Below are 13,456 nucleotides of genomic sequence, written 5' to 3' on the forward strand. Positions count from 1 at the left end.
GCCACTGTGCTCTATTACAAAGTATGTATAACTGTTTAATTTTCCATACAATAAATTGATTTTGTGTAGCTTAACAGTTACTGTCATAAAATATTTAATTCACAGCTGCAGTTGTGCAAGAACAATTAACACCATGCAGCCCCTCACCCTGTGGATCAAATGCTGTGTGCCGTGAACAGAATGGTGCTGGTTCCTGTACATGTCAAAAAGACTACATAGGAAATCCTTATGAAGGTTGTCGTCCTGAATGTGTCTTAAACACTGATTGTGTTTCTAATAAAGCTTGTATTCGTAATAAATGTGAAGATCCCTGCCCTGGAACATGTGGACCTAATGCTAATTGCCATGTTGTGAATCACTTGCCAACATGTGTATGCAATGTAGGCTATAGTGGAGACCCATTTAAATTCTGCAGTATTGTTATAAATGAACGTAAGTTACTTCTATAGTTTGCCATTTTTCTTTCCTTTAAATTAGCTTTTACTTCTTTATGGAATTTTTATTGAACAATTCAAATTATGCTCTTTTTTGTAGCTACTGTAGAAGAAAAGCAAAATCCATGTAGTCCTTCACCTTGTGGACCAAACAGCAAATGCAGAGAAGTTAATGGGCAAGCTGTATGTTCATGTCTGCCTAACTACATTGGTACCCCTCCTGGATGTCGACCAGAGTGTGTTGTTAGTTCTGAATGTCCACAGAACAAAGCTTGTGTAAACCAGAAATGTGTAGATCCATGCCCTGGACCTTGTGGATTAAACACAAATTGTCAAGTGATAAACCATAGTCCTATTTGTTCCTGTAAACAAGGATATACCGGGGATCCATTTTCCAGATGTTATTCCATTCCAAGTAAGCTTGCAGTTCCTTTGCTCTCTATTGTATTTGATAATTATATTGGAATGAAATTAATATATCATTAGCACATCAACAATATTTCTGTAACCAATGTATTCTTTTTGTAGGACCTCCCCTCAAACCAGCAGATCCTGTTATTCAAAATCCATGTCTACCTTCGCCATGCGGTCCCAATGCTCAGTGTCGTGATATTAATGGAATACCATCATGTTCTTGCCTTGACAATTTCATTGGTGTTCCTCCAACTTGTAGACCTGAGTGTAGTATAAACTCAGACTGTCCAAGCAATAGGGCATGTATACGTGAAAAATGTCGGGACCCATGCCCTGGTTCATGTGGCATCAATGCTCAATGTAATATTATCAACCATACTCCAGCATGCGTTTGCCCTGATGGATATACTGGTGATCCATTCTCTAGATGCTATCCTAAGCCTCCACCTGGTAAGATAATGATATTTATAACATTATTTTATTTATTTTATGTGTGTTGACTATATTTATTTTTAAACCTTCTTTCGTTATAGCTCAAGAACCAGTTGAAACTGATCCATGTAATCCATCACCTTGTGGAGCAAATGCTCAGTGCAGAGATGGAACTTGTACTTGTCTACCAGAATACCAAGGAGATCCATACTCTGGTTGCCGTCCAGAATGTGTGCTAAGTACAGACTGTGATAGGACCAAAGCTTGTATTAGAAACAAATGTATGGATCCTTGTCCTAATACATGTGGTCAGGATGCTCGTTGTGATGTTGTGAATCATATTCCTATATGCAGTTGTCCTGAAGGAACAACCGGGAATGCTTTTGTACAGTGCAGACCAGTGCCACGTATGTATTTCATTCGAAGACATTTGTTTTTACTGCACTATCCTTTGTTGTATCAACTACTCATTTTTTATTCATTTTTTATTCTCTAGCTCCACCAGTTTCTCAACCATGCAATCCTTCACCTTGTGGACAGAATAGTTTGTGTCGTGAGATAAATGGACAAGCTGTATGTACTTGTGTACCTGGTTACTTGGGTAGTCCCCCAACTTGCAGACCAGAGTGTGTTGTCAACTCAGAATGTCCCCAAAATGAGGCTTGTAGTAATTTGAAATGTAGAAATCCATGTCCTGGTACTTGTGGCATTGGAGCACGTTGTGAAGTGGTCAATCATAATCCCATCTGTAGCTGTCCCCCACACCATACAGGTGATCCATTTGTAAGGTGCCTCATAATGGGTGAGTATAGTTCAGTTTTAGGATTAAAGTAGTTGTTGAAGTAAAATTCATGATGATTCGGCTTTATTAATTTCTTTTTCTGACATGAGTTTTCCACTGTGTCATCTAGCTGATGAGCCACCAGCTCCAGTAAACCCATGTCAGCCATCACCATGTGGACCTAATGCTCAATGTAAAGTAACAGGAGACTCTCCATCCTGTTCTTGTCTACCTGAATATCAAGGCAGTCCACCCAACTGTCGACCAGAGTGTGTGAGCAACAGCGAGTGTGCCAGTCACTTGGCTTGCATGCAACAGAAATGCAGGGACCCTTGCCCTGGTTCTTGTGGAGCTAATGCTGAATGTAGGGTGGTGAGCCATACTCCCACATGTGTGTGTTCTGTTGGACACACTGGAGATCCATTCACTCATTGCTATGTTCAACAGTGTAAGTATACTCTAGATATTGTATTCATCTACATTTGTTAAGGTATAACCAAGATGAAAATTAAATAACAAGTGCCATTTGTATAATTATTTCAGTATTCTTATTATTGTATATATTAATTTAACAGTGACTGCTGTTGAAGAAAGGCCAACTCCATGCTCTCCATCTCCGTGTGGATCAAATGCTGTTTGTAGGGAGCAGAATGGTGCTGGTTCTTGCACCTGTCTCAGTGATTATATTGGCAATCCATATGAAGGTTGTAGACCAGAATGTACTCTGAACACAGACTGTCCTTCTAATAAGGCCTGTATCAATAACAAATGTGTGGATCCTTGTCCTGGAACATGTGGACTAAATTCAGTGTGTCAAGTTGTGAATCATTTACCACAATGCTCCTGCTCTCCTGGATACACTGGAGATCCCTTCAAATATTGTCATGTACAAGCTGATGAACGTAAGAAACTTAAAGCTCTTCCTTAGATTAATTTCTTTAAGACTGTCATGTCTAACAATGTAGACTGATATAACAGTTTAGCTTTGCTTTCTTGAAATCTTTAGCTTTGTTTTGAATGTTTAGCACAATGCTTGGAATAATTTAATAAAAGTTTGACTAATGCTCTCATCTGAACAGTATACAAAATAATATACTGTAGTTCCCATTAAACTTGTGATTTTAATTTTCATGAACTGTTAACGCCTATCTGTATAATTCATGCAATGTAGTTTACAACCTTAAAGTTGCTGTCCATTCTTTCATCTACTTTATATCTTCCACAGAACACATATTTCAAATGAGAGTACAGAATACAAATTGTTACATTATTCCAGATAATTATGTTTCACTACCGTCGTTATGATTTCTATTTTTTAGCTCCTGTTGAAGTACCTAATGATCCATGCCACCCATCACCCTGTGGACCCAATAGCCAGTGTCGAGAAGTCAGTGGTCAAGCTGTGTGTTCGTGCCAGCTTAATTATGTTGGAAGTCCACCTGGTTGTCGACCTGAATGTGTTGTAAGCTCTGAATGCTCCCAGAACAGAGCTTGTGTTGGACAGAAATGCGTTGATCCCTGTCCAGGACCATGTGGTTTAAATACTCGCTGTCAAGTTATCAAACATAGTCCTATATGTAGCTGCAAAGCAGGATTCACGGGAGATCCTTTCTCAAAATGCTTTTTACTTCCATGTAAGCAATATTTCATTACTTTAAAATATTTATTTAGGTTAATTTTTAAATTTATATATTGCTTTGGAATGTATTGTAGTTCAATTATAATTTTCTTGTTGCTTCAGCACCTCCTATCAGGCCTGCTGCTCCTGTTATTGTGAACCCTTGTCTGCCATCGCCCTGTGGTCTTCATGCCCAGTGCCGTGACGTTGGAGGTTCTCCTTCATGTTCTTGTTTGCCTAATTACATTGGTCTTCCTCCAAACTGTCGACCTGAATGTACTATTAACTCTGAGTGCCCAAGCAACAAGGCCTGTATGAGAGAGAAGTGTCAAGATCCATGTCCTGGTTCTTGTGGTGCAGGTGCACAATGTAATGTGATCAACCATACTCCAGTGTGCACTTGTCCACAAGGTTACACTGGAGATCCCTTTTCTAACTGCTATCCCAAACCTCCACCACGTAAGTTGATTGTACTTAGTTTAAGTCATAATACAAAATTGTTTATCATTCACTGAGATGAATAAGAATGAAAATTTTATGTTTAAATGAGAAGTGTATTTCACACATGTTATGTCTTTTAGTGGTCGACAGTGCAGCTTAGGTGAATGTATTGCACCTGATGAATATGAAATTACCTTTCCCCATTTAAACTACTACAAAGAATTTGATTACATATCCATGTCCTAAAATAATTATTACCGGGTGAGTTGGCCAAGCGGTTAGAAGCGCGTAGCAGTGAGCTTGTATCCGGGAGATATTGGGTTTGAATCCCAATGTCGGCAGCCCTGAATATGGTTTTCCGTGGTTTCCCATTTTCACACCAGGAAAATGCTGGGGCTGTACCTTAATTAAGGCCACGGCCACTTCCTTCCTAGGCCTTCCCTATCCCATCGTCGCCATAAGACCAATCTGTGTCGATGCGACGTAGAATCACTAGCAAAAAAAAATTATTGTTTGTAGTTTTCTTGGACTACGATTTGTCTTTCCACTAATGTATAATGATATTATGTTACATGATATTACACAGATTTTAGCACAAAGAGTTAATTTTTCGTGGACTTTCTCACAGTAGTCTGATTTTGTTCTACTTAGACATTTTGTTAATGTTCCAATTTTGTTTGCATTAACCATTGAAGGAACATTCTCAGCATTATGGCACTAATACAGTTTAGTTAACTGCTCAGAATTGATTATGAATCAGGAAGATACTTGTGAATCTAATTCATACAAATTGATATAATACCGTGTATTGTTCTAAATGTGTCCGTTATAAATAAAGTATAGACTGTGTGGCAGGTAACAATCTGTCAATGACTTATAAAATCACCATTATTTGAGTTAAATTTTCAAGACACCAGAGAGAAATCATCTTCTTCTTCCTCTTTTTCTTCTTCTTCTTCTTCTTCTTCTTCCTCTTCTTCTTCTTCTTCTTCTTCCAGATTCTCTCGAGGTATGGTAGTGTGCCTTGCTGGATCTTTCCACCACTCCTCTTCTTGCACTGTATTGCTATCAACTCCTCTGGTTTTAATACCCATTACAGAGCTCCTCCATCTCATTCTATGCCAAGTAGCGTCAACTCAGAGCAGAACAACTTCGGAGCCAGTTTGCTCTCCGCTGTTGAGCGAGCATGGAGGGGGAGTGCATGACATAATACGTACTGAAGGCCAGTGGAGGATACACTTTATTCTCACACCACATGGTTTTCAAGCTTATATTTTGTGTCAATAAATGCACGTATCCAAAAATGTTATTTACTTAGTAATGAAAATTGATTTATTCAGGACATATTGCACACTGCTGAATTTTTCCTTTGTCAGTGAATAATTTTCTTGCCCTGTCATACTCTATAATCTGTGTCCTGTTTGTTCCACATGATCCATGCTCCAAATATTGTTGTTGTTCATATGGCAACATTATCTCTGTGCGTGTACTGCAAGTACCACCACGGTATGCAATCCGTCTGTCCACTGCTCTCTTCTCACGAGGCAGCCAGCCATCCCGAGCAGGGCAAATAGAGCCTGCTCCCTAGGGCAACTACTTGATAATGTCTGTTCTATGCCATACCCTGGGTCTCTACACAGTCACTGTAACATAAATGTTCTCTTTGGAATTCTCTCCCCCTGGCATTCTCATCATGTGTTCAAACCATTTCATCTTTGCTATGTCAATCTCTTCTTGAAGTTTACAAACTCCCTCCTTATTTCCTCATTTTGTGTTCTATCTCATCTTGTCTTCCCCTGTAAGCTCCTCAAAAACCTCATTTTGGCTTGGATCTTACTCTGGTTTTGCTTAGTCAGGGTCCAGGCTGCTGAAACATTGGTCAGTATAGGTCTAAAATAGGACTTATTATTTAGAGTACGGCTTTTAGTGCCACAGTGTCTGAGGACATGTTTAGTTCACCTGGTGCAGGTCTTTTTATTTGACACTCATAGGTGACTTACACAGCTGATTTAGAGATGATGATCATGATTATGATGATGATGATGATGATGATGATGATGATGATGATGATGATGAGGTAGGGAAAGGGTGAAACCTGGTGTTGGCACATAGCCTACTCCTGTCAAATAACACTAAGGGGTCTGCTCTAGACGTAACATACCCATCCGATGAATGAATCGCCATGAACAGCGTCATGTGCTCTCAATCCATATGAGCACTGTGGAGAAGTTTCAGATTAAATCCAGGGTTTAGGCACACAATCTAATGATTAGAAATTGTATGCCACCACCTCTCCTACCCTGCTGATGAACATGGTGAATTTTTTTACATTAATGGGAATCAACTGGCTTATTGCAGTTGCAGACCATAGAGACTTAACGTACGAGGACGGTTTGAAAAGATCTCAGAATCACTGCTAGATGTCAGTGCTAGAGCAACGAGGTTCCCGCGCAATAATCACACATCCTTTGTGAGTGAACACGTGGCGCGTCAGTGCTCTAGCTGCAGGACTGTGGTAGTGACGACTCTTTGTTGTTGTTCCCGCATAGTGATTTGTGACAATGGAAAAAACTGAGATTCGAGCAGTGATTAAATACTTTGTAAAGAAAGGTATGAAAGCAAAGGAAATTCATGCCGACTTTCAGAACACACTGGGGGACTCTGCTCCTTCATTTTCAACTGTTGCCAGGTGGACCAGCGAGTTTAAATTTGGTCAGGAGAGCTTGGATGATGATCCGCGTAGTAGATGGCCAAAAAGTGTTACAACCCCAGAATTTATCGCAAAAGTGCATAAAATGGTCATAGAGGATCGTCGACTGAAAGTGTGGGAGATTGCTGAAGCTGTAGGGATGTCTTCTGAATGGGTATATTATATTTTAACTGAAGAATTGGGTATGAAAAAATTATCCGCAAGATGGGTTCCGCGGCTCCTGACATTGGACAATAAACGCACCAGATTGGAAATATCCGAACAAAGTCTGGCCCGTTTTCAGTTCAACCAACAAGATTTTTTGCGCTGGTTTGTGACTACAGATGAAACTTGGGTCCACTACTATACCCCAGAGACAAAACAGCAGTCAAAGCAGTGGAAACATGCTGATTCACCACCACCAAAGAAAGCAAAGGCAGTGCGTTCGGCCGGAAAGGTCATGGCCTCTGTTTTCTGGGATGCAAAAGGCATTCTGCTGATAGATTATCTTCCTACTGGCCAAACAATTATTGGGAAATACTATGCAAACCTCCTAGACCAACTACAGGAAAAGATATGCGAAATAAGGCCTGGTTTGGCAAGGAAAAAGGTCATCTTTCATCAGGACAACGCTCCGCCGCACACAAGTGTTATTGCCATGGCAAAACTTCATGAACTGGGGTAAGAATTGTTGCCACATCCACCTTATTCACCTGATTTGGCACCATCAGACTTTCATCTATTCCCCAAGCTGAAAATTTTCCTTGGTGGACGGAGATTTTCTACAAGGGAAGAACTGACAGCCGAATTGGAGAGGTATTTTGCAGGCCTGGAGAAATCTCATTTTTGAGATGGGATCAAGGCATTGGAACATCACTGGACCAAATGCATTAGTCTACAGGGAGACTATGTTGAAAAAAAAAAGCAGTTCCACCGAGGTAAGATACTTAATTCTAGTACATTCTGAGAACTTTTCAAACCACCTACGTATATCAATCATGGCCACCAGGTGGACATTTATTGACTGCATTTGCTTAAAAGGAATGAACTCTGTTTACTCTTGTGGAAGTAAATTCAATCTATATTGTATTTTGCCTTTTGAGTTATATTCTTAAAAGTTTTAATATTGTGAAAGTCCTTCCTTCACATTCCAAATTTATAAAATTTCATCTCTTGTAACTACATCATATATATGGTACGTTTCTGGTGATTGTTGTTTCGGGCATCCTAACATCAAGATCATCAGCTAATGTGAATTTCAACACTACCTCCAAACAAAGCAATCTAGGCTAACGTTGAACAGTTAAACAATGTATCCAAGTTGAAAAACAAGGTTTTCTCACAAAGCTTGTTAGAATACTTTCATATGATGAGACTTGCAAACATATCAGAATCAAATTCGTGAAATAATACAAAATCATTTAGTCAGATTTTCAGTATCATTAGTCAGCTTGAGCACAACAATTACACAGAAAAACTGCATAACTTTAAAAACATGAAATAAAGATATTGACGGCTGAAGTTTTGAGATACAGAACTATGTTATGCTCTCGAATAAGTAAACTCAATTAAAGTGAAAGAGGATAGTGACATAAATTATTGTTTTTCTCTTTTCATTTCTAAAAAATACTAATGAATTAGGATGGGAGGGTTATGAGGTTATTACATAGACATTATAGAATTATCCCAAACAAATTCTTATTTTTTCATATTAGATTTATTGGACATAGAAATGAAATAAAACAAATTTAAATATAATGAAACTAGTTCTTACATTTGATTTAATGTTTAAAAGAAATGCAATTAGATGATTCCATAGCAATTCATTTATTATTTTACAAATGCAAATTTAATAATTTTTTTAAAATTAAAAATTGTTCCAAGCTACTTCATATAATATCTTATGAATGAAAATTGAATATTTAAAAGAAATTATATTACGTCATTCCTAGCTAATTCAGATCATATTTTGAAACAGACTCTTCCTGCTAAGAAATCCTCTTGAGCCGCTAGCCACTGAACATATTATCCTCCCAGCTGCATGCAATAATCCCCTAAATGATCAGTAACTCTAATGTTCTATTCAGTGGTCTTTGTTAATAGTAGCATTTTCTAATTTTGTACCTGTATAGTAGGGGATGAGAAGATGCCAGTTATAAAGGGATGGGGAAAAAAAAAGAGCAGCGTTCCTGTTAAAACAGCCGAGAACCTGTCGCAAATGAGTGTTAAGGTTTATACTACTCCAGAAATTTGTTATGGCCCATTGTATAAGTCTTGCAAATAACTTACATACGAGAACATATTTTCAGGAAATGAATGAAGTAGTATTAGTATCATGATTGAAAAAAAGAAGAAAGCAAGCAAGAATAATGATTAGAAAGGACATAGTGAAAACAATGAATTTAGCATAAGTTCATATAACATACCAATGTGTGTGATTTCTAACATGTTCATTTTGCCACCTGGTGAGTGCATTCCTTTAAGAAAAATACTGTGAATGAGGGTCTTATATTTTGAAACAAAGGAATGCACACTCTTAGGAACCATAGATATAACCATTGGGAAGAAGACTAATGTAAGTTGTTCACAGACTGACCAACAGTAATCAAATAACAGAAACATGTAGTTTCCATCTTATATTTGACATGGGAACAGCAAAAACTTATGTCACTTGTCAACGGAGTGTCGATATCAGAGTGCAAATGGATAATAACTCTCAATATTTTAACTTTACAGTTATATAATCTGTTTCTAATCACGTACGGAAAAATGATGGTCATGCCTCTCCTGCTGTAGCTCTTATCAGAAATAGACTGAGTGGCTTCTCTGTACAGAGGTTCAAGTTTAGAATCCTGGTGCTGTCAGCAGCCACTTAATGATTTTCTCAAATGTTTGCCCCTCTCACTAAAGGCATTTCTACTCCCCGAGTTCAGAATGAACTTGAATAACCCGTGCATCCTCATACATCACAAAACCTGTCAAAAAATTTCTAGCCATACAAGTACAGAGCATTAATGACTGAAGTCCTAATTATTTTAACTAGAATACCAACAAATACTAACAAATAACAACATTAAAATAGCAATGAGATTAACATATATAAGTATTAAGTGTCAATCAGTAAAAATCATTATTGAAATGAGAGGAGTTAAAATATATCATTTTAGTCTAGAATTGAATTATTATAGCAAAATGTTATCATTTCAGAAATTGAAGCTCAAGAAGCAGATCCATGTAGCCTGTCACCATGTGGACCTAATGCGCATTGTAGAGATGGTATTTGCACATGTCTTCCAGAATATCAAGGAGATCCCTATTATGGCTGTCGTCCGGAATGTGTTCTCAGTACAGACTGTGATAGGAGTAAAGCTTGCATCAGAAACAAGTGTGCAGACCCCTGCATTAACACATGTGGGCAAAATGCACATTGTAATGTTGTGAATCATATTCCAATATGTAGCTGCCCAGAAGGAACAATAGGAAATGCATTTGTGCATTGCAGACCAGCCCCACGTATGTACATTTTCCAGTAAATTGCAGTAAATTGTGCTGTTGTGTATTTAATTATATCATCTGTTGATGATTACTTATTATCAACTTATCTTCCTCAGCACCTGTCGTAACTCAGCCATGTAACCCTTCACCATGTGGACCTAACAGTCAGTGTCGTGAAATAAATGGACAAGCTGTATGTTCCTGTGTACCTGGCTTCTTGGGGAGCCCTCCAGCTTGTCGACCGGAATGTGTGGTGAGCTCAGAGTGTGCTCAGAATCAGGCATGTAGTAACCAGAAGTGTCGCAACCCATGCCCAGGTACTTGTGGCATTGGAGCTCGATGCGAAGTGGTGAACCACAATCCAATATGTACTTGCCCAGCTCGTTACACTGGAGACCCATTCATCAGATGTCAATCTATACGTAAGATTTTCTTTATTTTCCATTCATTATATTTGTAGTGTAAAAATTTTTTTAAACAAATATTACATATCTTTTATTTAATTTAGCGGATGAGCCTCCTACTCCAACAAATCCATGCCAGCCATCTCCATGTGGACCATATGCAGAGTGCAAGGTCTCTGGAGACTCTCCTTCGTGTTCTTGTCTGCCTGAGTACAAAGGCTTACCACCTAATTGTCGCCCAGAATGTGTGAGTAACAGTGAGTGTGGCAGTCATCAGGCTTGTATCAGACAGAAGTGCCAAGACCCTTGTCCTGGCTCTTGTGGAGCTAATGCAGAATGCAGGGTAGTGAGTCATGCACCTACTTGTGTGTGTGCTGTTGGATACACTGGTGATCCTTTTACCCAGTGTGTTGTTTATCAGGGTAAGAACATGTACACATTTTGAGGTGAATTATCATCATTATTATTACTGTTATCGTTATTACAGTCTCCCCTCTTTGCCCAATTGATGTCTAATTGGCAATGCTTTACTTTCTGCAGCACCACTACCAGAAGAAAAACCAACACCATGCTCACCTTCTCCTTGTGGGTCGAATGCTGTGTGTAGGGAGCAGTATGGTGCAGGTTCTTGTACATGTCTTCCTGAATATGTTGGTAATCCGTATGAAGGCTGTAGGCCAGAGTGTGTGCTGAACACAGACTGTGCTCCAAACAAAGCCTGTATTCGTAACAAGTGTCAAGATCCTTGTCCAGGCACATGTGGACCCAATGCAGACTGCCAAGTTGTTAACCATTTACCATCCTGTGTTTGTCATCCTGGTTTCACTGGAGATCCATTTAGATTCTGCAGCATACAGCAGCAAGAGCGTAAGAAAGTATTCTATATAATATCCGCATGCACAATAGCTCATGGTGGCATTTACTTTTAGCAGTGATTAATGTATAGAAAAATAAGTGACCTCACAATTAAACCCTGTAAAAAGAGTGCATAATCATCATCATTATCATCTCCATGTACAGGAAAATAATCTTAAATAAAGATTTCACAACGTAATTTCTTGTCATCTGTGAGCTGCTGATGCATTAAAGATAAAGTAAAATACTTCTTTAAAGTTACATAGAGTTAGAGAAGCAGTTAAATGATGAAGTATCTTTTCAGCTTTGAATCCCGAGCCTGGAAATCCTTGCATACCTTCACCTTGTGGGCCAAATAGCCAGTGTCGTGAAGTCAATGGACAGGGTGTATGTTCATGTCTTCCGAACTATATTGGCAGCCCTCCTGGATGTCGACCAGAATGTATTGTTAGCTCAGAATGTGCTCAAAACAAAGCCTGTTTAAATCAGAAGTGTGTAGATCCATGCCCTGGACCATGTGGATTAAATACTAATTGTCAAGTGATCAATCATAGCCCCATTTGTTCCTGTAAACAAGGGTATACTGGGGATCCATTTTCCAGATGTTATTCAGTTCCACGTAAGTATATAATTTGTTTACCTGTTATATAAGTGATGAAATTGAAAATGTAGATGACATGTGTTGGGCAAAAAGAAAACATTATATCTTTCTTGCAGGACCACCTTCAAGACCATCGGACCCTGTTGTTTTAAACCCATGCCTTCCTTCACCTTGTGGTCCTAATGCCCAATGCCGAGATATTGGAGGTTCACCATCATGTTCCTGTTTGGTCAATTACATTGGAGTTCCTCCTAATTGCCGGCCTGAGTGTAGCATAAACTCAGAATGTCCAAGCAACAAGGCCTGTATGAAAGAAAAATGTAGAGACCCATGTCCTGGATCTTGTGGATCAAGCGCTAATTGTAATGTTATCAATCATACTCCAGTGTGCACTTGTCCTGATGGATATACTGGAGATCCATTTTCAAACTGTTACCCCAAGCCACCACCAGGTAGGAAAAAGAATTTTCTGATATTTATAAAATATATATATATTGTAAGAGATATACTTATCTTACGACAATGTTCTCTTCATTACAGCCACTGAACCAGTAGAAACTGACCCATGTAATCCTTCTCCATGTGGTTCTAATGCTCAATGTAGAGATGGTATCTGTACTTGTCTACCAGAATATCAAGGAGATCCATACTCTGGCTGTCGCCCAGAATGTGTACTGAGTACAGACTGTGACTGGTCCAAAGCTTGTATTAGAAACAAATGTATGGATCCTTGTCCTAATACTTGTGGTCAAGGTGCTCGTTGCTATGTTGTAAATCACATTCCTATATGCAGTTGTCCTGAAGATACAACTGGCAATGCTTTTGTGCAATGTAGACCAATTCCACGTATGTACAAAGTTTAATCACCTTAAATTATTGAATAACTTAATATTCTCTGTATTACTGTTTCATTATGTCTTTTTTGTGCTTAGCTCCTGTGGTAACTCAGCCCTGTAACCCCTCACCATGTGGACCAAACAGTCAGTGTCGTGAGATAAATGGACAAGCTGTATGTTCATGTGTACCTGGATTCTTAGGAAGCCCTCCAGCATGTCGACCAGAATGTGTGGTGAGCTCAGAATGTTCTCAGAATGAGGCATGTAGTAACCAAAAATGCCGCAACCCATGCCCAGGTACTTGTGGCATTGGGGCTCGGTGTGAGGTAGTAAACCACAATCCTATCTGCAGCTGTCCAGCAAGATTTACTGGTGACCCCTTTGTCAGATGCCAGCTCATAGGTGGGTTAATTTTTGTTTTCTCACTTTAATCACTTTGGTTATCTTAGAAAGTAA

At 38.9% G+C, this 13,456-nt stretch overlaps 1 protein-coding gene across 1 annotated transcript in view; it reads left to right on the plus strand.

The window, feature by feature from the left end:
* Nucleotides 1-13,456, plus strand: part of dpy (dumpy) — a 562,668-nt gene that overhangs the window by 433,432 nt on the left and 115,780 nt on the right. Inside the window, 15 exon segments of the mRNA XM_068226068.1 lie at nt 535-849; nt 963-1,298; nt 1,388-1,687; nt 1,777-2,082; nt 2,192-2,507; nt 2,656-2,963; nt 3,381-3,695; nt 3,803-4,138; nt 10,421-10,726; nt 10,813-11,130; nt 11,261-11,575; nt 11,868-12,182; nt 12,281-12,616; nt 12,705-13,010; nt 13,097-13,402. Of these exon segments, the coding sequence (XP_068082169.1) occupies nt 535-849; nt 963-1,298; nt 1,388-1,687; nt 1,777-2,082; nt 2,192-2,507; nt 2,656-2,963; nt 3,381-3,695; nt 3,803-4,138; nt 10,421-10,726; nt 10,813-11,130; nt 11,261-11,575; nt 11,868-12,182; nt 12,281-12,616; nt 12,705-13,010; nt 13,097-13,402 (4,734 nt within the window).

This window comes from Anabrus simplex, chromosome 2, assembly GCF_040414725.1.
Source record: "Anabrus simplex isolate iqAnaSimp1 chromosome 2, ASM4041472v1, whole genome shotgun sequence".
NCBI classification, from domain to species: Eukaryota; Metazoa; Arthropoda; class Insecta; order Orthoptera; family Tettigoniidae; genus Anabrus; species Anabrus simplex.